This window comes from Suillus paluster, assembly GCF_016628075.1.
Source record: "Suillus paluster strain FC165 chromosome Unknown EDB91scaffold_52, whole genome shotgun sequence".
Lineage (NCBI taxonomy): Eukaryota > Fungi > Basidiomycota > Agaricomycetes > Boletales > Suillaceae > Suillus > Suillus paluster.
In genome coordinates, this window is record NW_024537612.1 from 61,207 (window position 1) to 86,470 (window position 25,264).

Here is a 25,264-nt window from a genome sequence, read left to right on the forward strand (position 1 = left end):
TTTATGACACACTTCAAACACGCTTGCAACGGCGCCACAAAATCTCTTACTTCTCCAACTTGGTCATATTGAGATCACCGTGCAGGTAGCGTCATCCCGCTCGCACATGCCCAGTCGCCGCTCAGGTGGTTGCATTAGCGAGTGACAGAATTTCTAAATGGGTGCAACGTTCCATTCGCTATCAGCGAGTCCTTCGATTTGAGCTGTGCTGGGAAACCATCAACTAGTCGCCGACTCATCCACGGGCTCTATGTCTACAATGCTTCCAATCAGTGCATTCTGGCACTGAGTTCCGAGATATTTCTTCCCGGCTCACTTTCCCAGCCGCAACTCGTCGGCTTCACCTGCGGAAAAGGGATGTGCGCAAAATTTGCTGTCTTCATTTCCTCCAAAACAGCACAGTACTCCGTTCCGTAAAGCTTCAACCTCTATCTAAGTATTTCACTCACTGATTTCATGATGGCGGGTGTTTTCATTCAATTAATATCCGCAGGCCAACCCTCGACGGCGGAAACAATCCGTCGGACGAATACGTCTTCGTATGATGGACAGACCGGCCAAATATTTCAGATATGCTTACCGATTTGGACGAATTGGCTTGCATGCCCTCGTTACAGGTGGGCTCTTTAACCTACCGAATAAGGTTCGGCCTTGTGGCAGCAAGTATATAGTCTTCTGACAAAGTCCTCTCATCTCCAAATCCTCTCATTACTGTCAGCAGCCAATTGATCATATTCTCAGTTAACAATGACGACGCCAGGTTATTCTTTATCATCGCAAGAGGACGCGTTTCTCCTCCCCACCGTCAGTCTTCGCTGATCATCATGCTTTCTGTGCCTGACGATGATGTGACGTTCCATAGGTTTACAATGACCCCGCCACACACGCAAGCTCCGATCACACCTTCTGTCTGTGGCACATCGGCGGGGGTATGACGTGCAACACATACATCAACGTGGCAGCACTTTCTACACACTTGCGTACGCACGGAGTGAAGGGGCGTGGCGATTTAGTCATTCCTTGCGCATGGGATGGCTGCACGAGAATTCCCATGAAACGGGAGAGCGTCGTTCGACACGTCGAGGAACTTCACTTGCAAGTGAAATATGTCTGCGGCCAGTGTGGCGCTTCTTTCTCCCGCAAACATACGCTTAAATTGCATTACCTAAAGGTACATTCAGTTACATCGGATCCTACTAACATGTCCCTGCTCCTTTGAGTTCTTCGTGCGCATACTTCTTTGTTATTTCCGCGAGTTTATTCCATACCTTGCTGTACACGGTGACAGTACACCCCCGTTCTGGATACCTTACATAATCATGTCCGGTAATCTGTCGTTCTGGGCCGTAGTACCTTATCATTCCCGGTAATCTGTAACATATTTCCAGAGTACCTTACATTTGCGTCTATCTACATGAACGCGGCGATCCATCCTGATTTCCATGGTTTTTGATGGCTTGCTAATCCACAAAGTTTCACTATATCTCATGACGCTCACGCATCATGGTTGTCAAGTCTCGGAAGCGTAATTCCCCTCTGAATCATTGCCATCTTGCAGGCGCTCCGTTATGTGCTCTCGCTCGGAGAGTTACTTCCTCTCTAGTAAGTATCATTGTGCAGTGGAAAGGGCATGATCAAAATTGCGTTCTAGCTTCCCAGCACCTAGGTGCTTGGCCATGCGAAACCCCTCGAACACCATATGTATCTCTGGAGGATCTCTTGGGATCTCGACGTTTTGTATTCAGGCAAGGTTAAAAATGAGCACAACCAAAACGTTGTTCCACTTTCTAGCTTATAGTATAAGTATGCCGAGACTGTCTGAAGCAGACGGAGAGCGATACTATGTCAGTTGTTTCCCGATTACGAACATACATACCTCCTATACTTTTCGTGACAAGTACTACTGTATTATTACTTACCAGGTCCGCGGTTCCGCGCGGTCGTAACAAAATGATTTTACCATAAATTCTGGACAGGTGAACACAGAACCTGCAAAAAGCACAACACGACCGACCATATACGCGATATCTACACGTAGAAAACTAGTAACTGCACTGCACAGCTGTATCGGTATCAAAAAAGTAAGGTAGCAAATTATCGAGCAAGGGACCTCAGGCCACGCGATAAATCGATAAAAAAAATATGCCAATCAACCCTCTCTGCGCCCTCCATTCGGCTGATACATGAACTGGTGCGTCGATCCCGAAGATGCAGGTTTCATCCCAGGTGCTGGTCGTGTGCGGTAGTAACTTCCGCTTCCCGGCCGATCCATCGGGTTTGTGGATATAACAGGCGATGTTGCAGCGGCAACAGTAGGCATAGGATATGGGAGGGATCGTGGCGGCTGTTGATGTACTTGCTGTTGTTGCTGCTGCGTTTGCGCATGTCGAATGGCTGGAGAAGGGTGAGTGGACCCTGGTGCTGGTGTTGAGGGTGTTGGCGAGGCGGACGCTCCCTGTGCGGATTGCGGAACAGGTGTAGGAACCGGATTCGGTGCTGGAGTCTGATGATGGGGAGCATCTGTACTTGTCGGAGTGGGAGCTGCAGGCGGAGGGCGCTCAAGTTGTCCATCCGTCTCCCGTTTTCGTTTCATTCCTCGTGATGAGGACTCTTTCAAACCCAGCGAGGTTGCTTTTATCAATATTTGATGTCTATCAGGCCGAAAACGATTAGCCCCCTGAAACAACTAATATGCAGATAGAAAGACACCCGCCTCGTTCGAGAGTTGCCCCACTTCTCGCATAGGGTATCCCATACAATCTCGCCGTTACCATTGCGGTGCTCCTCGGCGAGCTTCTTTAGCCTTTCCGTCTCTTCTTCGGACCAGGCACCCTGATTTCCACCGCTTCCCGCAGCACCTCCTGTGCTTCCGCTCGCAGAGCCTGTCGTGGGTGCTGTACTTGGCCCAGGCGCAGGCACAGGAGGATAGTAACCCCCGTATCCACCATAGCCATAGTATGGTGCAGTTGGGTATGCAGGAGCATATGGGTATGCTTGTTGATGACCCAGAGAAACGACAAATGATTGCGGATCTGAAATTACTGGCCCTGTAGTGGCGGGAGATTTGCCATTTGTAGTGGATGTGGATGGCCCGGGTTGAGGTTGAGGTTGCGGTGGTGCAATGGGAGCTTGATAAGCAGGTACGAAGTACGGTGGAGGTGGAGGGTGTGTGGTTAATCGAGAGGGAGATGCCAACTTTGAGAAATAAGTATGACTCAGACGTTACCACCAAAATTACGTGACTCACAAGGGTATCGCATATTCTTTTCGCTTCGCCTAGCATGGCCAGGGGGTCTACTTTCACGGCAGGGCCCATTTGGTAACATTGCGCAATAACGAGGGAAGGAGTAGCTTTCTGGGCGAAGTTATTTCAACACCTCGAAATCACGCAGCGGACGCTTACAACAAGCTCTTCAGCTGCTCCATAGAACTCTGCGCACAAGTTTAGCACGCGCCACTGAAACTCATAGTATTGCTGATTGTGGGGTTGTATTATCTCTCCTGGAGCTGGGGAAGCTGTATATTGGTAGAACCCGTGTTGTGGTGGAGATGTTTTGGAGGCAGCATTAGCTGGCTCCTTCAAGTCGGTAACTGATGCCCGTGTTCGTCTGTTTTTCGATCCACGTGGACGACCAGGGCGTCTTTTCCGTTCTGCGTCTTGTGGCGGGTCAGGTTGTGTCATACCAACACCCTGCTTTCCAGCAGCAGTTGCGCTTGCTTGTTGTGCAGATCTGTTCATGGCAAGCACATAGAATATGTGTATTTACGAGTACTTACAATCAGACGCGTGCAATCATAGACACTGCACAGTAATTACGCACCCAGCGACTACCTCGTGCTCGTCGTCTTCGCGATCAAGCTGCTCTTCAACGGCGCCCTCGTCTTCATTCTCCTCCTCCTCTTCCTCCTCCTCGTATGTGGGTACTACGGGGGGATGGAGTGCATGGGAGAGCGGCTGGTAGTGCTGTGGATTGTCCATGCACACGCTCCGGGTATTGTGATACAGGGATAGATAGGAATAAAGAATAGCAAAGTTTCGCCTGGTTATTTTTTTTTGAATATCCTGGGGTGGTTGTAATCCTCTCTGGCGTTGGGGTTATGTCGTCCCGTGCGAATAAAACCAACTTTATTCCAATGTGTGCGTCTATTTGGTATTGGTTTCCCTCTCTCCTTGCCGCGACGGCATAGCATCAAGCAGGTCCTAGAATTCAAGTTTGCATCATGTTTCATGTCTAATGACCGATAAGTACTCCAAAGATCCAGCCTAGGCTGGGTTCTATCTTCAAATGCCACGGAAATTCAACTCTGGGCGCCAGTGCCCACTGCCAGCGTCCAGAATAATACTATGGAGTATCCGCGGATACTCGAAATATCAATTCTGGACTGGTATACCAAGTTGCTCCTACAGCGCGGAGACCTACTTGCCGCATCACACGATCACAAAGATAACAGGAGCCCTGAAACAACCCTGAAAGGCACTTAAAAATACCCAGACGCCGCGTATGACAGTGTACTTGAACTTAAAGTCTCGTAGGCTGTTTCGAGATTATCGTAATCGGGTTCTTCCGATCCCCAGAACGAAGCGCTCGAGCGTTGTCCTCTTAGGTGGCATCCTGCAACAAGATTACATAACTGTGAGTGTCCTATGATAGGATTGAAGTTACGAAAACACATAGTTTTTCCTGCTAGCGATAGCACACCTTTCGACATCATTAACCACCATGGAGTCAGCTGCGATTGCATTGTACTTGAACAAGAGCGCCCGAGGCGCACAAAAGCGCAGGGAAATACTAGGTGCAACTCTGCAGGCAATCAACACAGGAACCATCACTTTCGCAGACATTTCACACGATCTGGCTGCGAAAGTGCGGTTCTCCACGCAAGTGACCGCGTATTATCCCCAGTCCCAACTCACCCCTTGGGTGGCGTACATGCCTCCACAAGGGTCACTGGCAGTGAGAACGGAGGTTTCTGTTCTTGAGATGTCGACGCTGGAAGGTGCTCGCATACTCATAGACGCCCTATCATCCCACTCTCGAAGCTTCGGGAGGATCGTTATTTTGAATTTCGCCAATCCAGTGAAAGCATATGGGCGTCTTATCTGGGGCGCCAGACCAAGAAGAGTCTATCGTGCGTTCCTCCACTCTTCATCCATGCCTCACTTCAGAAAAGGCGAAAGCGCTCTACTCTCTGCATCATCAAGATGATCAGTATAAGTTCTATCATCATGCAATACCATTTACACCATCGGCCGTCGTATTACGCAATGACGCTGAGGAGTGGGTATCACCGTTCGATGGAGGAGCGCTTGAGAACAGGATTCTCGAGGTCGTGAAGGAGAGAATGACCCGCATTCTGTTCTTGTTTGAACAGCTAGGGTCGAAGAATATTGTTCTAGGAAGCTTTGGAACCGGCGCATTTCGCAACAGCGTTGAGAGCGTCGCAAGAATACGGGCGGAAATGCTCGTCAGGGAAATGGTGCGCTTCGCGCGGTCTTTCAACCGGGTGGTTTTTGCTATTCTGGGGAATGATACTGTCAATACATAAGGGCGTGTTCGACGGCTAGAAAATCATCATTTTTCTTTGTATCCCGAGTTCCGAATCCTGATTGTACGCTGATGTCAAATCTGTAGATATTTTGATGCACTACTTCTCGCAAACACAAGGTGAATCATCGGGGTCCACACTCTAAGGTATTGTGTACATCAAATCACTACCCTTGCGGCATCATGGTTGTGGCTCCTCATTATGTCTTTTGTATCTAGGCATAACACCCACGACATCACTCATTTCCTGCATGAGCTCGCTGTCATTCTTATGACCTCTCCATTTTGGACTGTTACTGATATGTCAGAACAAGGGGTGGCCAGGGAGATGTATTCTTACATTCCGTCACACACTTCCATGACACGTTCACCATAAAAAATATGGCAACTGGGTTGAAACTCAAGAGGGACTCCACCGTAGTGACCTGGAGGATGGATATCTTCGTGCTGCGGATCGTGGTGCCCTTCCCCTGTCTCCGCTATCTCGCCGTCCTTCGCGTCGGAAGCATTCAAGCGTGCCTTGATAGGGGGAAATTTGAAGCCACTTGGGTATGCAAGCACCGTGCGCTTCCCCTCATCAAATAGTGGCGCCCGACAGATGTTACAGGAGACTTTGCACGGGACATGATGTGCGGCGTGTTTCGTTGTGGTGGAAAAGCAGTGGAGAGCATCGCTGTTATTCTGCAGAAGACGAACGCTTGTCTTTGGGAAGATGACCGCCCACTGAAAGGGTGCGCCGTGGAGCCGCTGGCACTGTCTGCAGTGACAATGCTTCGCATCGAGTGGGTCGCCCGAAAAAGCAAAACGCACTGCACCACACCAGCAGGATGACTCGTATTTTGTCTTGAAGAGCTCCTCGCCATCTTGACCACGCGCCGGCGTCCAGTTGTATGGCGGCTTTGACATCCAATCTTTCTCAGAGTCACCGCCGTTAGATGAGGGGATGGGAGGAGAACCGCGCCAGCCAGTGTCGGGAATGGACTTCTTGTCAGAGGGGTGATCTTGGTGGTGGGTGTGATCTTCGGGTGGAGGGTGATAGATGGAAGAATGAGGCCCGGTTTTGGCTTGTGACTCTGGATGAGCGTTGGTTGTGAGCGGCATCGTGGTTGCGATTAAGACTTCGCACAAACACTTCCTTCTACGAATGGAAGTGATGTCATCCCGTGATCCAGTTTGGCGCCGCTGCTAATATGGTTAGGGTTTGGTTAAAGTAAATCATTGACGTCACCAACTTGGCTCAGTTATCAGGTCTCCTTGGAAGGTCTCCTTAAATCTCTTCTTTATCAACCAATTCACCTTCATAATGCTATCTTCACCCCTTGTACCCGTCGCTGCGAGCGCTTATGCGCTGCAAGCAGGCTTGGCCTGCATCTTCGTTCCTAAAGCTGAAGACAGGTTTTACGATCTTTCTGGAGCTGCCGGTTTCTTGTCAACCACTCTTGTGTCCATTTATTATCCATACATTCGCTCGCGCGGCAAGATTTCACCTTCCGCATTTCTTCAGCTTCCAAGCTTAGCTCCGAGGCAGGCCCTGCTCACTGCTGCCCTTGTCGTGTGGTCAGTGAGGCTCGGGAGCTTCCTGGCCCAGAGAGCAATCAAAGCTGGTGGCGATTCACGTTTCGATGAAATGAAGAAGGACAAAATCAAGTTTACCGGTGCATGGATGGCGCAAGCGACCTGGATTTTTGTTGTTGGATTGCCCGTTTATATTGTAAAGATGTCCTTTCCTTCAGATTGTGCCTTTTTAACCCATGTACAACAGTCAAACGTAATTCCGGCATCAGCTCACCCTCCTTTGCGTGCCTCCGATTTTATTTCTCTCGCTTTAATCGCAGGTTCCTTTGCCCTTGAAGTTGTAGCAGACAGGCAGAAATCCACATGGCGCCGAGAGAAAGAGGAAAAGCAACATGAAGAGCCTTTCATTTCCAGAGGACTGTGGGGTTTGAGTCGTCATCCCAAGTAAGTCATCCGAGATTTTTGTGCTGAGAATTAGGGCTCATATGTCGCATATAGCTATGTGGGCGAACTCGGTATCTGGACTGGAATGTTCGGTCTTGCTGCATTCTCTGGCGCTTTACCACTTCCTGCAGCAGTTGCGACCGCCGCGAGTCCTCTTCTGACCTATGTTCTGGTTCGATACGTGAGTTGAGAATACCGCCATAATTGTCCACATCATAACCGCCAATCTAAATTTGCTTTGCAGGCGTCAGGCGTTCCTCCTCTCGAGCACGCCGCCGAAAAGAAGTTTGGCAACGACAAGAAATGGCAGGACTATAAGAGGTGAGTTTTCGAGGATACATGTCTGCCTTTTATATTGTTGGCGAAAGAGTGGAGGGTTGTTGCCTGTGGATGTCCCGTTGGCAACGGGGAGCATACCGTTGGAGTCGGATGATATGCTCTCATCCGTTGGCGTTGGAGAACCCGTGTGGTCAAAGGCTCAAAGCCCACTACAGCAATGATCGTTGTATCTTCTATTACAGCGATGATCGTCGTATTTTCTTGTTCTTCCCGTTGGCGGTGGGACATGTGGCTGCCGGTCCCGTTGGCGTTGGCTCTTTCGAAGCACCTCCCGTTGGTCTTCGTGTTTGACCTAGGGAAGTGTCCGGATCGGTGGATGCATCGACTAGCATACTGCTGGCTTGGATTTGGCATACGAGCCGAGAAACCATTTGCGCAAGTGCTGAAGTGGATGCTGTTCTGCATGTGCAGCGTAGACCGCTCTGCAAGCACTTGCGGTAACTTGAATAAATCCACCAAGTGATCCATCGGTTCTACTATTACTGAGCGCCCATAGTGTGCAGGTGGTCGTGTTCAGTGTCCGTTGGGTGTGCATCTTTTCTTCGCCGTCGGTATTTCTTTCATTTCAAGACCGACGGTTCTCATTATTTCACCTCCGTCGGACGTGCCGCTCTTCTATGCCAGTATGAAATTCAAATGATTGTAGTGCTTCTCTGCACGCTGTCACATGCATTCCAAATATCCGATTTTCTTGTTTGTTTCTCAACTGGTGCTGACAAGGTTTCTTCATTAGAACTGTGCCAGTATTATTCCCCTGGGGAGGGTATGAGTAAGGTGTGCGATGATGGTTCCCGGGATTCAGTGTTGTTCGCGAGTGACGTTTCTTTCCTCACCATGCATCGATTTCTTGTACTCTTGCCTCTTTACCTCATTGCATTTTTAGTATTTTTTTTTGGACACATTCTTGGGCCTCTACAAGTGTAGTAGTAATACATCAGAATTGCAGAGACCGATATCTAGTAGCGCACCTTCAAACGACGAAGAGAACTGCCCACCAACTAAGGCCTACAAACCATCAACCCCTCCTCATATAGACCCACCATGTACAGTGCGCCGGTTCTAAAATCCCTGAGGGATGTGCAAGACGTTCCAAATACACTCCCGTCACTCTGGAACAGTGTTTCCAGCTCCCAACCTTCACTAGCGGGAACAACTTCTGACGCCGACAACGGTGCACGTAAATCAAATTTCCTATCCACCGCATGTGCACTCTCCGCAAAATGCGTGTTTTTTGAAAGGGGGGTGAGCGAGACAGACCAGCTTGGTGCTCGGGCATCTGTTTTATTGGAAGCGACCGCAGTGAGAGACGGGAAGTGTGGGTGCCCTGTGACGATAAGTGTGCCGTGCTCGTCGAACATAATGTTGTCGCTGAAGAAGGGGACGTTGACGGTCTCCCGGTACTTGAGTGCATTTGTTGTCGTGTTGCGGTCGTAGAAGTAGATGTGACCAACAGTGGTGGAAGATAGCGCGAGGGTCGTGCCGTCTGGGGAGATAGCAACGCCATTGGCGAAAGGCACGCCGAGGGCGGCTAGCTCATGCGTGACTGTGCCATCAGAATTAACTGTGACATGTGCAAGCCAGCTTAAAGGCAGTCCGGCAATACTCTCAACTAACGGCAGGATGGGTGCGAGAGGGAAAGGAAGTCGACGAGTCATGAGATGGTCATTGCTGACGTAGAATGACGTCTCGTTCGTGATGGCCAAGGCATTAGGAGACACAAACCAAGGTGATGAAAGTGTGCGTTGCCAGAGTGCCTGTGTCGGAATATCTGGGGAAATAACAAAGTGTTCTATCGTCGTCTTCTCCCGTGCGTGATTGACTATATAGAGTATGGACGGGGCTCCGTCTTGAGAGGGCGTGATCTCCATCCCAAGCGGGTGGAAGTCGTGTCCTTCCGGGTATCCATTCAACTCAATGCGCTGAAGACTATCGTCCATTGTATCGATCAGCCAAAGGTAGCCCCTGGGTTCGGGATTGCGCAGGGGACCCATGACAGTATTCCATGCCTTGCGGTTGGGATCGCACCCCGCAATAATAAAACGGGTAGCTATAGTGCCATTTGCATCCAGGTGGTCCCAGAAAGTCATGTCTTCGCAGTAATTAAGGGCATGGGATGGCTCTCGAATAAGCGAACAGTGCGTCTCAACATCGCCGTTGACATAGTACGATGGAGGCAGTGCAGGAAGAGTGAGAATGCCATGTTTGGTAACACGACCACTACGATAGATGAACGTAGCCTGTAGAAAGTAAGACTCGATATCATTGCATGCATTTGAATACGTGCCAATAAGACAGCAAGGACTGCAAATACTCGGGAGAGCATGGCTAGCGTCACACTAAACCCGAACTTGAAGATGTTTCATCTACATGCTCATTCAGACTAGACTTTACTCACCTGTACACAAATGAAGCAGCACCGGGTAAGTTGCCCGCAACAGCGAGATACAGAGTACTTGGTGGAGAAGGACGAAGAAGCAAATGCCACGGCAGTGGGCGTTGTCGGACTAAAGTACTTACGAATTCAATTTAATCAAGTTCGTCATGATGGGAATCGGGAATTTCCACTGGTTGGATCATGTTTTTTCCAACAGGTCTGACGGTCATTTTCCCCCGAGTGCCAGGCAGTCAGCCTGGTATAGCAGGATGCCCCTGCTGGAGAAAGGTGTGAGCAGCAGGCAGGGGTTCAACTATAGCGCAGGGTGTCAGAGGCCAAACAAGGTTTCGGGGTCTTCTAGTATGTGGGCAGGTCCCTTAACTGATAATGAAAGCTCACGCTTCATTATCTCGAACAGTATTTATGCTGATTAATGGGAACTCAGGTAAGCCACTGACGGGCTTACCGCAGCAGGTCTAAAGACTAGTAATACTCGGCAGAGTTTCCCCTCAGAGCCAGGCCATTTAGAAGGAAGACAGCCGTTAACCTTCTTGATTATGGCCTGGGCAATGGGTAAAATAATTTGCACAGTCAAAATTTTCAATATATACGGCCAACAGTGAACATACCCAGATTTAAATGATGCCTGGACGGGTGACCGTATGGAATATATGGATCTTCGTCAAGGCATCATTTGGAGGGTTCTCCCTCATTAACACATTTTACAGGGATTCTCCTTCTCGTCCCGAACTCCAGGTCAGATTGATCTGAATTGTTGTATGGTATCGTATGATCATACCATCGATTACGAACCTCTTGCTAACCATGAGCTCAATAGCATGCGCTGAGCCTCATCAAGGTCCGCGGCGCGCACACTTTGATTTGCCATATCTTCGAAGCTCACACGGCATGTTCAGCTCTGCATGGTGCTTTGCATTGTGCGAAATCACCTCTGCACAAAAGACGGTCAACGTAGTCGACGCCGGTCTGTTTCACATCATACACACCACACGTCTGAAGGTAAGCGGATCGCTTGTATATAATGCATATCACTCTGCGATGACGTAGAAGTACATCGGGGATTTGCTGCGTGAGCGGCGCTACGATGTATAGCTCCGGTAAGGAATGCCATTCACAATGGTCAAATATGTTCGAACGCAAAGGTTTGGTTCATGCATGGTCTGGTCCAATGTTCACACCTATAGAAGAACCGAACGTGAAGTTCAATAGCAACCCTCCTTGAATCGGACTGAACCGGATTTTTACATCACTGCATGATCCAGCAAACAGGTCAAAGATCAGAACACTACGAATACAAGATAACGCAAATGTCCATCGTTCCTACCTACCCATCCTGATCAGGGAAAAGTGGTATCGATCTGAGCAGAGGTGCCCCTGGCATGGGAATGAACCCTGCTGGCCACTGAGGCTTCACGGGCATGGTTGAGCGATAGGGGCTTTGCGAGTCTTGTGGATGTCTTTTGGATGTCTGGGAGCGCTCTTCGTGAGATAGGGGTAGAGGTCGTGGGGCATCAAGGTGGGAGTGATGCGTGTACTCAGATGAGGTCGAAGAGTCATCAGACTGCAAAGATGATGAACGAAAGATACAGTGGAGAGGTGGGAATACATACGGGTGGTTCTACTGTTATATCTGGAACGCTATCGGATGAGCTCGAAGAGTCATCAGACTGTAAAAATGATGAACGGAAGATGAATTGCAGAGGTAGGAACACATACGGGTGGTTCTACAGTTATATCTGGAATGCTGTCGGGTGAGTGTGATCGCCGTTGGAAACGTTGCCTGAAATAGTCGAGCGGATTTCTTGACCGTGGTGGACTCCCTTTTGGGGGGGTGACTTGTGATGTGTGAGACTCTACGCGACTTGAAAGACGTGAATCAGCAGGCGGGGCGCGCATGGTTGACTCCCTGGGACGGTAAGATCCAGGTGGCTTGCGTTGCTGGACCAACAGAAATTAGTGCCCTACTGGATGCTGGTGAAAGGCTGCACAAAATCTCTTACAGCCGTCCCAGGAGCTGCCGTAGCGAAAACTTCTGGGTCTGTACGCCAACGTTCTACTAAATCCTCCTTCCGACCCCTCTCGCGTCCATATCCACTGCGTGATGATGTATGTCGTTCAGGCTGGCTTCCACTCCTTGTGTGCGCAGAAGGCATCTCGCGACGGAGAGCGTTTCCATGTTGTCTTCTAGCGGGGACGTTTACAAGTTCGTATTGAGGGATATGCGCCAATGACCGCGATACAATCGGTGGAGAACGTGGTCTTGGGACATGAATTGGGGCAGGTTGAGCGTATGCATAATCACGGGTTCTCACAAGAGCGTAGTTCGGGTCCCTGGCGTCATACAAGGAATTGTGCCGTGGGTGGTTGTCTAATTCGTTGGAGCGCGTGCTAGGGGCCATGGGCTGAATGGTTTCGTGTGGTAGTGGGATTGTAATAAAAGATCTTTGTGGGTCCGCTCGCGGGATCCAACCATCTTGAGAAACGTTAACTGAGTGGCCAGGTGCCGGGCGCATTGGTGTGGGGTAGATAGTCTCCAGAGCAGGCGCATGTGACGCAGGATCGTGCGTCCCAACAAGTGGAACAGGACGAAGAGAGCTTCCATGTCGTCTTTTGGCGGAGGCGCTTGCAAGCTCTTGTTGAGGTATATGCGTGGTGCGGATGTTGAAAGACGAAGAGGGCCAAATAAGCGCAGTATATTGTGTACTGCCTTGTGCATATGCAGGGCCGTTGATAAACTCCACCATTTCTGTCAATTTGTCCATCAGATATTTCATGAGCCTTGATATGGCAGTAAACTTGCTGGTATCGTAAGAAGGATTGACCTTCTTCTTAACGGAGCTTTTCCCGGCGCCACTCTCAATAATGGTGGCGTTCTTCGGTGCAATGTTACCATAAACCTCCGCTGCCCCGGGACGATCTACAGGGTCCCAAGACCAGCATTTTTGTATCAAGTTCCAGTGATCGTTAAGGATTTTGTTGGGACGCGCGTGTATGGCTCCTTTCGATAGCTCAATCGTGATTTGATGCGAATGTTTCTTCTCTTTCCATGGCACATCCCCCGAGATGATCTGAGTCGAAAGCTTAACATAGAGCTATAAAAAAAAACGGAAAAGATCGCACAAAGAACATGACACCACCGAAAGAATAGATGTCACTCTTGAAAGTTGGTCGTTCCGGGTCACGCTCAATTCCAATGACTTCAGGCGCACGCCATCGATGGTTAAAACTGCGTTCTGCAGTCGTCGAATTCAACTGCAACTCTACGTTCCCTACGACTGTTGCGAGACCAAAATCAGTGAGACGTGGATTCCCTGAACCATCGATGAGCACATTCGCCTAAGGCTTATGAATGAATGCAACATCCAGAGAGTCAGAGACACGATCATACATACAGGATGAAGGTCCCCGTGAACCACGTTCTCCGAATGAACTGGATAGGCATCAAGAACGAAATTAACAACATGATAGGAGTTTACGAACGGTAATTCAGGCCATCGGCAACGCCCATGACCTTGTAGCATAAAATCAATGAACGTGATTGGTGTGCACAAGGGACCCACCAATTCAACTTTAGCGGGAGCGGTAACTATACCTTGCTCGAGGTACATATACAATGTCCCAGAGGACATCCATCGGGAAACGAGAGCCGGAAATGGGGACTCGACCTTTGCGGTGCCAAGTAGCGGCACGATAGTCGGGTGTTCAGTCTAAGCCACACCTTTATTTCTCGACGTATTCCCTACATAGACCATGTTGAGGGAAGTGTGAATTGAGCCAGTTAGAAGACTGACTTTTTCAATTCTCTCCATAGGTCTTCCAGGATCAATCTTGAACACCTTCACTGCGACCTGATGAATATTAGATGGACGAGCTCAGGCGAGTTGGTCAGACAGACCTCTATTGTACCTTCGCTGGACTCGATGGTACGCCGATAAATTGTGCCAAAGGAACCAGAGTTACACGAACTTCCGACCTTCAACGTCTTAGAAATCTGAGATGTGAAGTCACTAGGGGTATCGCTGCAAAATACGATGAAGGGTCAATGCACATTATGGGAGAAAACTCACTCTTCAGGTGTGGGTCCCGTCATATGTAGGACTACTCTTTGCAGGAGGTGGGAGTTGTAGGTACCGTCTGTTATCACTCAGACGCCGACCTTACTCGGTTCCTGCAAACCGGTTCCCTTAACAGCGCTCGAATTCAACCAACCTCACGGCATTCACACCGCGGAAATTTAGGACCCAGCTCTTCACCGAGGTTCCACATCACCAACGATGCTTAAGCACTGATCAGGCAGCCAGGCCAATGTAATCTGATAGCGGCACCTGTGCTAGTAAGATTCTCTTGGTTGTTGGCAATGTTGCGTACTTATCCTTCAGAAGTTTAAAATTAAGTCAGCATACACGTGGCGCTGAAGAACTTGCCGAACACCCTCGCCAGGTGCTTAGTGGGTAGGAGTCTTCTCTCTCTCGTATCATAGTTGAGACACGTCACGCATGTCCCTTGTATTGACTGTCTCTTGGCTGCGGGTCTGGCCAGTCGAGTCCACTGAGCATAGCCTCCCCTACCCGAATCATACTTCCTTCTTCATTATGGCCTGGGCAGTGGGTACAATATCTGCACAACGCACAGTTAAAACGTTTATAGCCAGCACACCCGGATCCAAATGATGCCTGATCATCATCCATTGTTTGATGGACCGAACAGTGAATCCTACTCAGGCATCTTTTGGAAGGTTCTCCCTCGTTAGCACATTTTACAGTGATTTGCTTTCTCGTCTAGAACTCCAGGTCAGATTTATCTGAGATCTGCTCACAGGCCTAACCGTCGATTGAAAACCGATCACTAACCACGAGCTCCACAGCATGCGCTCAGCCTCATCTTACAGCAAAATTTTCCCTCTGCAGAATGTTCCTGTTCGCCTATCTGTAGTCCAAACTCAACAAGAATATGTGCCTGGGTCTTTCACTGCCCCGTTATAAGGTCCACTAGTATGCAATGGCCACCGTCTGCCATGATCCAATTCCCTTTGTTCACTTTTGCCCATTGTGGCGAGCACTCCAAAAGCATCCAATAGAAAACGTTGTGGACCAAAAAACTTGGTGGTTGTTCCACAGTTCGTTTTTATATATATTCAGCTCACCTGCACTTATGGCGATCTCTCAGTGCTTTACATTTCCCCCAACTCCTAGACTCACCCTGTTTTTGATTGTATCATACATTATATTGGTGCGCACTCTTCGCCTTTGGGACGGCTGCCAGTGTAACCTTTGTTTTGCAGCATCATGTGTAACTTTGTTGTTCCCATTCGCACTTGCTGCAAGTGCCACCAAAACGAACCGCTTTTCGATGAGGTACCGTAGTCATCTGAGCTGACAGGTCATCGGCGCTGATCGCATTATTCTTCATAGCGAAAGCAAACTACATACATAGAACCCCCCCAGGATTGCTATTCACGCTGGTGTATTTTCAGCAGCGACCATCCTGGCGTCTGCATCTCCTGCTGGCTCACGTGTAAACAAACGTCAGTGACAAGATTTGTTTTTATCTCAGATCAGATGTCTGACATGTTCCATGCTCTACAGACACGGCAAAACACGCGAAATTAGGGGTGGCTCGTCTTCATACGTTTGCCACAGTTGTGCCCATCGCACCCCGGGCCGCCACACGCTGTAGGCAATGGTGTGTCCCCGTGAACGCGAAACTACTTAGTTGGTCCGGGTTATCAAGATTTTCCGAAACATAATATCTCATGTCATTTCCGTATGTTTTGTACTGACTACCAATTCCAAACCCATCAAGTTGGTTCCTGTTATTAGTGGATATCCATGATTGACCACTCGATATCATTACCAGAGGCATTTACCACTTAACTAGATCTTGCAAACTCTGTGCTTGGTACTGTTCCAATACATTGACACTTCAAAATTGCAGTTGAATATTTGACGCAGCTCTTCCACAAGCACAGATATCCTCTTCGTCTTCAGTGATCTTAGGCAATGAGCGATAGTGACACTGAACTTGAAATCTGATGGACGAGGGGTGTAGAACCAAAATGTAGTCTGTAGCTCGAACGAGCGGAGTGCACAAATTCTATTCAAGCCTCGGTAATTTCATCCATGCACTTCAATTTACTCGTGCTTTGGATAGATTCGCAATACAGCTGTTTCGTTCAGTTCAATACCAATGATTTGAAAGGGTTCATCGGAGTATGAGCCTCGTATATTCTCTCAAGAAAGTGGGATGCCAATATTGATGCCAGATATGTGGCCATTGGAATACAGAAATTCCTTCAGCAGGCGTCCGCACCCTACCTACAGCTTCTGAGGGAAGACTTCGAACAATGTTTAAAAAAACTCATGGAAGCTTAGACGACTGCTCCGATCAGTAAACCGGTGAGACTCAGATATTAGTAGATTTTGTAGTATTTTCCAAGCCCAATGCTTCTTTCCTGTAAATTACGATACAAAGTAATATATAGCAATCTAAAGCAATGTAATCACGCCAATTCACGCTCAGTTCAGACTCAGATATTGCTCTACATCACTTTATATTGCTTTATATTGTTTTATAACGTCATGTATAGGAAAGAGCATTTCGGCGTACAAAATATGGGAATATCGGTGGCTCACGGCATGTGAGTCGATGTTCCATAATTTTCTATCGTCTACGGTGTTACATAAATGATCATCAGCCTGCAGCTTGATTATCATACTATTCAATCATATGGCTAGAGACAACCGTGGCGTACGACTGCTTTAACTCCACCGCGAACTTCCTACTGATGTTCATATTAGCCCCAGCGACTGCTTCGACCGATCGTTTACCGAGTATATTATTCTGGGTGCAGACCTCGACGATCGTGAGGATTATGGATGAAAGTGCATGGACAGCAGCTCGAAAGTTGCAGTTTCTGCTATGTTGGACAGAATCGCTCCTCATAAACCTGAGTATCACACTACAGTCCCTCGCATCGCTTTGGAAACCTGCCCGATCGAAGGTGGAAGTCAAGCTTGTCGGGTCATCGGGTCAGTCATCCGTCCGTCAGTATGATACGGTCAACACCACCCCTCTGGGCTGTTCGCAAAGCATGGACCTTGTAAATGCTGAGCTACACCCTGTGCAAAGGGATGCCCTGCGCTGTTTGCGATATGACGCAATCAGGACACTAAGGACACTGGAGCAACTCTCAAAACCTGGTACATCTGATGGCACATCGCTGAATGTTTCCTGAAAGCCAGTCCAATCTCCCCACTCGCCTTCATACAGTAACCAGGCAAGTGTTTTTCTACGGATTTCGTGCTCTCAACGTTTTTCTTCTCGCAAGCTTCTCGCAATCAGCCTGCTTTGGCGCTCTAATTCAACCCTCCTGGATGATCTACGTCATCCCGCCTATGTCAAGGTCTTGGTAACCACACCCAAGCGAAAGCCAGTCACAGCCTGGTACCCTTTGCCGCTCCATATCCTCGGCAGAAAGCCCCGGCATGTCCACGATCGACATCAGACTTATCTATGATCCTGCTCATGGCTTCCGTGACGGTAGCCAGGCTTCTACTTTGCAGCTGTGAAGTTGTCCGGCGACAGCGGAAACGGCCCTGCATGACCATAATTTTTCACAATTTCCGACAGGCTAGATTATGAACGACTTTCTACCAGTGTTATAAACAGCTAATTCTAACACCTGTTTGTAAACGCTGACTTTTCAACCGTACCCTACGAAGTTCCATCTGGTTGACCACGAACCTTCTGTGGAAGACCAAAGCTCAAACGTTGCGCAGGAATTTTGGCATCTGTGAGGCGGTCGTAGTAAGCTCGACCGTCAATTCAAGGATGGTCATATTACGGAGTGTTGTTTGGGTCACAACCTCCGATGAACGTGCACATATCTGACGAGCAATGCGAAGTCAAGGCCTCCTAGGAACCGGAGATTCATTCTTGCCCCACGACCCCATCGTTCCGTACATCTCCCTGTGAGTATTTGCTACATCTTCTCATGAGGTGCACAGTTCTTCTCGAGTCTGCTGAGCTTATGATGCATTTTTGCTTAATTGTTTTTACCTAAAGTAGGGCATCCAAACAATGCCTTTACGTTCACCTGGAAGTTTCAGCCTATAAAACACCTGCCTGCTACTATGACTTTGCCTCATTACCTCCCAGAAACTCCATCATGTTTACCCCCCGCTCCATCATGTTTGCGCTGCTCAGCTTCCTCGCTGGCGCCAACGCGTGTTCTGTGTATATTACAGTGTAAGTGTTTTCTAGATATTCTGCAGCTTATTGTTTTCGGCTGACATGCTAGCGATCATATCAGAGTGACGGCAAGTTGGCAGAAGGGTATCCGCCTTGTCCGGCTACAGCACCTGTGAAGAAACACTGCGTGACGTAATGTGAAGAGCGGGGGAGACGAGGCACCCAGCAGGAGGAGCAATGTTCGTCTGCATACAGCCGGGTGTATGGCAGTACTTAGATCACGAGAATTGCTAAATAGTCGTGTCTTGCCTTAGCCAGTTGCATCATCCCAACCCCCTATTAGAACACCTCAAGTACTTCTACCAATGTCAGGTTATTCCGTTCCACACTGCCATGAAATTCTGGACCCTAGAACAATATTTTGTTTCTGATAAGTACTCGGGCACACCTCGCGACTGATCACGTGAGAATTGAGGGTGGCACTTGGACATAGTTTCCCCTAGCCAGACCCAATAGAATGGAACATTAGTTATCTTTGTCGATACTACCTTTTCACGACTTCTCTGCTCTTCTGCAACAGCATAATAACATTAATCATGCTGGACGGTGGCAAATTTAGGTGACTGTTAAGTAGCTGCCCATAGCACCGAGAAATATGAACAAGCTCGAGCTCGGATCGATACCCATGATTACGGCTGCAAAAGAGGATTAGCTTGTTAAGCATGATACATATGATTCAAACGGTTCACGACCTAACGGGATGCCCAGATATGTTTTCAATAATTCAAAAAAGCGTGCGTGGATCTCGAGTTTCGAAGATCTGAGCAATCCAAGCAGATAGGTCTTGCGTTCAGATATATTGGTTGAGTAAAGATCCGTCTGCATTGTTACATGCCAGCCATTAGCTTACAGTGAAAAGACGGTGTGATTCACCGATAAGCCATCGTAGCCAGTACCCACTTGCGCTTCATCGCCATAAGTTGTAATTCCCCAGGGCTACTACAAATGAAGTATGACTCGAAGTCCCTGGGTGGCCCAGCCCCGACGGCGAGAAGCGATTGAATTTAAAGAACACATGAAATGGCTAAATCCCTCATTGAAAGTTCTTAGACTTCATCAAACATGTTGTCGGAACATTCAAGGAGGGATTTAGCGGATCTTGAAGGAGATACTCTCGGTCTAACCGTAATGTTCAGCAACATGGTCGTAACGTCTGTGGCCCAGTGGGGTCAGTTTGAAACCAACTCACTAACGCCGCTGTGCTTACTAATTACCTGAAGCATTTTAATTTTTAAATAGACTGGTTCTACGTGACGGAGGTGACAACACGATCCATGATGCATTTCAAGGTTTATTTCGCTTCTGCGAACACTAGTGCAGCAGTCATCACGTACAGTTGCATGTGCCAATATCACAAGCATTACAATACTACTCAACGTTTAGCAATAGAAACGATCTACCTACGAAGTAAACCGGAAAACGTTACGGGATTCGGGAAAGTGAATAATGGACTAGAAGATCCATCGAAGGGAACAAAATGTGTCGCAGAGAGCAGACGTACAGGTGTAATTGGCACCAGAAAAGAACGGAAACGAGAGCGTTGGATAATAAGGAAAACAGATACGACTAGCTGAAAGCGTGTTCAGAATAAGTTGGGAAGGAATGATCTGTATGGTCGTCAGCCAACAAATATCACATGCCAGATGAATGAATACTCACACTGCACTCATTCCAATCGCGAATGCCGCGACACCCCATGCAAATGATTTTTGCCTCGGCTCCAGATGGAACCTTCCAACCCGCTTGTTTGTTGCGATTTGCCTTTCCTGCATTTCTGGTTCCTTAAACTGAAACCTCAACTCTGTCCTCTCAGCTGCATCATCCCTCGTGCGCTTTAATGAGTCGGTCTCCATCATCGGACCATCCCGCTCCGCTTTCAACCGCTCGATCAATTCCTTCTGCTCAGCTATGTCCTGGGACATATTCAGGCGCGCAATTTCGATTGTTTCCGCTTCTTCTTCCACGACAGTCTCGTCAGATCCCCCTGGAGTAGTCACCTCGATGATTCGCACGGCCCGGGCAGATGCAGGTTTGATAGATTTTGCCGGCGAGATAGGTGCGGGTGACCGACGTGCGGGCGAGCGAGGCGCTGGCGATCGGGGGGCTTTGACAGGCGATTTGGTAGGCGATTTAGCCGAAAGAGAGACTGGGACAGGTGCCGGACTCTTGGTCCGAGCTGATCGGCGTGGAGGGGGCAAGCTAGAAGGCGGAGGATTTGCAGCCGGTACGGGGGAAGCTTCCCTCCTGCGTTTGGGGGTCGGAAGTGTGATTGAAGGGGCAGGAGTTGGGAGATTGCTAGTGGCAGCAGGAGAGGATCTGGGCACCGCTTTTGGCGTCGTTTTCGTGGAAGAGCGGCGGTAGGCTGCGCTGGGGTCGGGTGTGGCCTTGGCGACATGAGGGATGACACCGCCCAAACCATATGTTTGTGCGAATTCGGGACGAAGAGCGATGTCAGGGCTGACCCATGTTCCTGCAAGACGAACGATGGAAGGTTCCTTGGTGGAACCGTTGTTTCCTGCAAGATCGTAGGTATCCTTTACCCAGACTGTTTCACGACGTTCATCAGCTTCAGAAGCAGTAGGAAATGCGGCCCGGAACATAGTAGTGAGACTGATGGCACCGGTATCGAAGCGTCTGAGGATGAAAGCATGACCGCCGGGCTAGGGGAATGATTAGAGATAATCAAATTGGAGTTGATGGAACATACAGTAGGAATCTTCATGCGCCCCACCTATTAGGAGGTGTCAGGTGAATGATAAGGGTGAGAGAATATAGAAACGTACCAAAACCTCATGTCCATCACGATCAAGCGACTGATACTTGACAGGAGGCAATTTAGAGAGGTCGACTAGACTATGGTTAGGGTATTTCTCATGTTTTGAAAAGAAAATGACTTACGAGAAGAGATATGGGGGTTCTGGTTCTTGAATGGAAGGTCAGGTCGTGGTGTCATTGTTGTAGACATGTTATAGGTTCAAGTATATAGACAAGTGTAGAAAAAGAGTTACAAGTCAAGTCTTAAACAGACTTGGGAAAATGTAGAACCAGAACCAGCAAAGCCTTCAATATAAAACGTGCAATGGTCACGTTCAAAACGCGTCCCCCGTGTGAAAAATAAACACTTACCTGGTGGCTGTGTAAATACACTATACTTAGAACTCCGCTGCTCTTGTCCACGTGTGGTCGTTCCACCGTGGACCACCCACTGGTCCACATTGTTACCACTAGCGTCTCTTGTCGTATGGAACCTTGCGTGCGCAGAGAGGAAAGCGACGATCCTTCCAGCATGTCCAAGTTCCATACGACAGATTCCTGTGCGCCGGTGTAGTCAGTATGTAGTCGGGATGGGAGACAGACATACATTACCTCCCTGTTTCTTACCCAGTATGACGCACTGATCAAAGAACGGAACCATGTCGCTTTGGCCTCCTTGCGAGGGTGAATGGTACCAGCGAAATTCGAGGTATTCTAGTGACGTCCGGGCCTGGCCCGCCTGCTAAGGGCTTCAAGGTCCTAGGTAGGCCCCGGCTAGAGCTTTCAATTTTTGAGCCAGGCCCGGCGCGTCACTAGAGGTATACAATTGATATCATTCTGCTCGTACCCTACAACAATGTAACTGGTAACAGTCTATCGATAACACCAGAAAGCGAAATATCCATCCACATAGCACATACGACACTCCTTTGTTTTCGTCAACTCACAACAGGTCAGGCCTTCCAACAAGCGCCTCAACAAGGTCCTTGATCCCCGCCCATGGAGCTGTCTTTCCTCTGCGATTCTTCATATCTGCATGCTGCACCATATCCTGGACCGGCACCCATTTCAGAGCAGACTTTTGTATCGTAATCACTGCTGCACTTTCAGGTGGCGCCTGCTTCTCTTTGCCAACTTGTTTCTGTAGGGCATCGTGATGTTCCTCGAGGAATGCCATACATCGCAGCGAGAGACGCGCAGCACGTGCACGATCTATGGGTGATGGGATCCCACCCTGCAGAGTATGCCCGAGGGATGCCGAACGCGAATCGAAGAGGTTACCGCCTTCTTCCTTGAATATCTTCATGACCACATCAGTGGTGTAGACCGTCGATGCGCATTCGTTGCTGTCGGATGGTGTGAATCATCTCAGCAAGTTCAGTGTGTGAGTTGAGAAATAAAACTGACCGAATAACTAGACGACCTTCACTTTTGCCCTTGGCATCTAAACCATAACGGATCTTCAGGAATTTGACGTCCTGGCGAAGCGTGTCAAGGTTCATGCCATCCTCTGGAGTGTAGACGATGCTGGCACCAGTCTGAGTAGTCACGCCCATCAGACCCACATTCCACGGACTTCAACATCAAATCACTCACCGCCAACGCGCCCATGGTCGCAAGGTACCCACACTTGCCACCTTGCGTCTCGACGACGAACACCCGATTCCTACTTGCGCTCGCGCTCTGTTTGATCGAGTCGCACGCATCAACAAGCGCATTCAAACTCGTATCGCTGCCCAAGCTGAACTCCGTCATCGGCACGTTGTTTGAGATCGTAGCTGGGAGATGAACCATTGGGATGTGGAACGCAGGGTAATGCTTCCTCCCGTTCTCAAGGATCAGTAGCGCGTTGAACGCCTCGAATCCACCGATTATCATCAGTGCGTGGAAGTTGTGCTCCTGGAAGCGTGCAGCTACTGCGCCAAGGTCGACGTCTGGGAGGGTACGGTTTGTGCCGAGCTCAGAACCGCCGCGGGAAGTCCAAGCATCGACACCGAGCCAGGAGAGCTCGTGGATGTTGTCGTCGAGCAGACCGCGGAAGCCGTTGTGGACTGCAAGTGGGCGGTGACCTTGCTTGATGCAGTAACGTACTGCAGCTCGGGTAGCCGCATTCATGCCGCCAGCTGGGGCACCCATGCTGCGTAGAGTGAGATAACATTTCATAAGATATCGCGTAGAAAGACGTACTGCAACATTGCAACACGCATTCTCTGTGCGAAAAAGATATCAGACTAACCTTGATGTGATATGATAAACTTACACTGTGATGGGGCAGTTGCTTCTCTTTGAAAAGCGTCGAAGTAGCAAAGAAACCCTCCAAGCTCTGGAGAAACTCGGGGTCACGCATGGAAATTGCCTTTGCAAAGTCCTTCGCGGCGATGGCTTCAGCTACCGCACGAGTCATCGCTACCGCCTCCATGAGTGGCACACGAGTTATTTTATTCTCCCTTACGCCAATCATGTACGAAGGAGTGTCGGGCGTAGCCTCCAAGAGCGCACTGACGGCCTCCTTGCCTTGTAATGTCGGCTGAATCGAGCTTCAATGAACAATACCCAATGAACGAGAGACGAAGACCTACCAAAATTCGATCGAAAGCGCAAGGCCTCCCACCACGCTGGGTGTGTCCAAGAGTTGTGACACGCGTGTCGAGCCCAAGACGCTCAGTGAGGACTTCTTTGACGTATTCCGCGCGGATAGGCTGTAGATCCGCATCGAGCGCACCTTCGGCAACAATGACGATTGTCTTGCGCTTGCCAGCTTCTCTGTGCTGTAAAGGAGGTTCAAAACAGTAACAAAAATCAAAAGGATTTAGCTTACGCCATGAATGGCTTCACACATATCATCCTCCCAGGTTCCCCCAGGGGCAGTTATGGGCGGGCGCTCAGGGATAAAGATGAAGTCTGCTCCAGAACTGCACTGCTATCAGCGTTTGCGAATCGGCAGTAATCATGACGTACCTGACACCAGCCAGCAAAGCCAGCCAACCACAGTGTCTCCCCATCACCTCCAACACAAATGCACGCGAATGACTTGCAGCGGTTGAATTGATATTATCGATAGCTTCGCAAATACGATGTAACGCCGTCGGTGCACCGATAGTCAGATCTGTCATGCTCATATCATTGTCAATCGAGCCAACAAGTCCAACGATCCTGAGATGTCCGTGCTTCTCTGCCTGCTCTTCTGTGATCTTACCCTGAGCGAGTAGCTGTGCTACGAGGGAAGGCCATTCGGACCGAAATAGGTCGGCACCGGTTAGGGAACCGTCACCTCCACAGACGGCAAGAGCGTCGATTCCCTCTTTAATGAGGTTATGAGCAGCGGATAGACGACCTTCGGGCGTACGAAAGACTGCGGAGCGAGCTGTTCCGATGAGAGTACCACCCTGCAGAGTAACAATCAGCACACATGCCCTATGGAGGAACATACACACACGCACCTCAGCAAACCAACCTCTGACATCATCCCACCCCACGCGAACGATATAACGACCTTTCAACGTGCGACCATGGTGGTGATCGCCCGTTCCATCTCGTAGAAGGTCACCATCTCCAAATCGGAGGTTCTGCATAAGATTGGTGGGTACTCCTCTATGGGCACATGTTTGTGCAGAAGCATCAGCTGGAAGATCTATGTGAGCCGTATGCGCCTGCGTGTTGCCCCTGACAAGTCCCTCATATCCCTCCCGTACGATCCATGTTTCGCAGCCTCTGTTCACATAGATGATGATGGAAGTTGAATACGATGCAGACGTAAGAATTAGCACGACCTCCAACTATTTAAAACACACCTCAAGATGCCGATCTTGACGATGGCACGGACGACAGCATTCATGCCGGCGCTATCGCCGCCCGACGTGAGGACTGCGAGCTTCATTTTGCCTGTGGGTTGGGTCATCGTGGGGCCGTGGGCGCAGCGGATGAAGGCAGTATTTAAGGTATTTGTCGGTGATAGAGAAATTAGTAGTGGGCTGATCTAGTCTTATGGCTGTATTGGCTAGTGTGGGCTACGGCAAGCTGA

The 25,264-nt window shown here is 49.2% G+C and overlaps 8 protein-coding genes across 8 annotated transcripts; 2 read left to right on the top strand and 6 right to left on the bottom strand.

The window, feature by feature from the left end:
• Positions 1-1,958: 1,958 nt before the first annotated feature.
• Positions 1,959-4,089, bottom strand: EDB91DRAFT_1148248 (uncharacterized protein). The gene is made up of 5 exons (XM_041319325.1): positions 3,822-4,089; positions 3,404-3,731; positions 3,248-3,355; positions 2,714-3,195; positions 1,959-2,651 (listed from the first exon to the last, which is right to left on the bottom strand). The coding sequence occupies exons 1-5, from the start codon at positions 3,977-3,979 to the stop codon at positions 2,150-2,152; spliced, it is 1,578 nt and encodes a 525-aa protein (XP_041174379.1). The 5' UTR covers positions 3,980-4,089; the 3' UTR covers positions 1,959-2,149.
• Positions 4,090-4,385: 296 nt separating this feature from the next.
• On the top strand, positions 4,386-5,909 carry EDB91DRAFT_1148255 (uncharacterized protein). The gene is made up of 3 exons (XM_041319326.1): positions 4,386-4,634; positions 4,690-5,130; positions 5,180-5,909. The coding sequence occupies exons 2-3, from the start codon at positions 4,722-4,724 to the stop codon at positions 5,545-5,547; spliced, it is 777 nt and encodes a 258-aa protein (XP_041174380.1). The 5' UTR covers positions 4,386-4,634; positions 4,690-4,721; the 3' UTR covers positions 5,548-5,909.
• EDB91DRAFT_1057359 (Mss4-like protein) lies at positions 5,728-6,647 on the bottom strand (the record flags this gene model as incomplete). The annotated part of the gene is made up of 3 exons (XM_041314070.1): positions 5,728-5,836; positions 5,887-5,971; positions 6,092-6,647. The coding sequence occupies 3 exons, from the start codon at positions 6,645-6,647 to the stop codon at positions 5,728-5,730; spliced, it is 750 nt and encodes a 249-aa protein (XP_041174381.1).
• Positions 6,648-6,766: 119 nt separating this feature from the next.
• EDB91DRAFT_631800 (DUF1295-domain-containing protein) lies at positions 6,767-7,777 on the top strand. Its single transcript, XM_041327949.1, has 3 exons — positions 6,767-7,257; positions 7,309-7,505; positions 7,560-7,777. Exons 1-3 carry the CDS (start codon positions 6,850-6,852, stop codon positions 7,693-7,695), a joined length of 741 nt encoding a protein of 246 aa, XP_041174382.1. The 5' UTR covers positions 6,767-6,849; the 3' UTR covers positions 7,696-7,777.
• A 772-nt stretch (positions 7,778-8,549) lies between these two features.
• Positions 8,550-10,636, bottom strand: EDB91DRAFT_631763 (uncharacterized protein). The gene is made up of 4 exons (XM_041327947.1): positions 10,240-10,636; positions 10,129-10,191; positions 8,813-10,081; positions 8,550-8,756 (listed from the first exon to the last, which is right to left on the bottom strand). Exons 2-3 carry the CDS (start codon positions 10,165-10,167, stop codon positions 8,843-8,845), a joined length of 1,278 nt encoding a protein of 425 aa, XP_041174383.1. The 5' UTR covers positions 10,168-10,191; positions 10,240-10,636; the 3' UTR covers positions 8,550-8,756; positions 8,813-8,842.
• A 904-nt stretch (positions 10,637-11,540) lies between these two features.
• EDB91DRAFT_631951 (uncharacterized protein) lies at positions 11,541-14,244 on the bottom strand. Its single transcript, XM_041327950.1, has 8 exons — positions 14,135-14,244; positions 13,720-14,080; positions 13,632-13,669; positions 13,360-13,575; positions 13,040-13,307; positions 12,240-12,985; positions 11,956-12,177; positions 11,541-11,906 (listed from the first exon to the last, which is right to left on the bottom strand). Exons 2-8 carry the CDS (start codon positions 13,745-13,747, stop codon positions 11,796-11,798), a joined length of 1,629 nt encoding a protein of 542 aa, XP_041174384.1. The 5' UTR covers positions 13,748-14,080; positions 14,135-14,244; the 3' UTR covers positions 11,541-11,795.
• Positions 14,245-19,747: 5,503 nt separating this feature from the next.
• Positions 19,748-21,593, bottom strand: EDB91DRAFT_1148298 (uncharacterized protein). Its single transcript, XM_041319327.1, has 5 exons — positions 21,388-21,593; positions 21,273-21,337; positions 21,197-21,220; positions 20,149-21,149; positions 19,748-20,096 (listed from the first exon to the last, which is right to left on the bottom strand). The coding sequence occupies exons 1-5, from the start codon at positions 21,452-21,454 to the stop codon at positions 20,072-20,074; spliced, it is 1,182 nt and encodes a 393-aa protein (XP_041174385.1). The 5' UTR covers positions 21,455-21,593; the 3' UTR covers positions 19,748-20,071.
• Positions 21,594-22,186: 593 nt separating this feature from the next.
• EDB91DRAFT_1057391 (phosphofructokinase domain-containing protein) lies at positions 22,187-25,120 on the bottom strand (the record flags this gene model as incomplete). Its single annotated transcript, XM_041314072.1, has 10 exons — positions 22,187-22,589; positions 22,651-22,781; positions 22,840-23,380; positions 23,431-23,453; positions 23,504-23,770; positions 23,823-24,011; positions 24,062-24,155; positions 24,202-24,629; positions 24,684-24,954; positions 25,035-25,120. The coding sequence occupies 10 exons, from the start codon at positions 25,118-25,120 to the stop codon at positions 22,187-22,189; spliced, it is 2,433 nt and encodes an 810-aa protein (XP_041174386.1).
• Between the last annotated feature and the right edge of the window lie 144 nt (positions 25,121-25,264).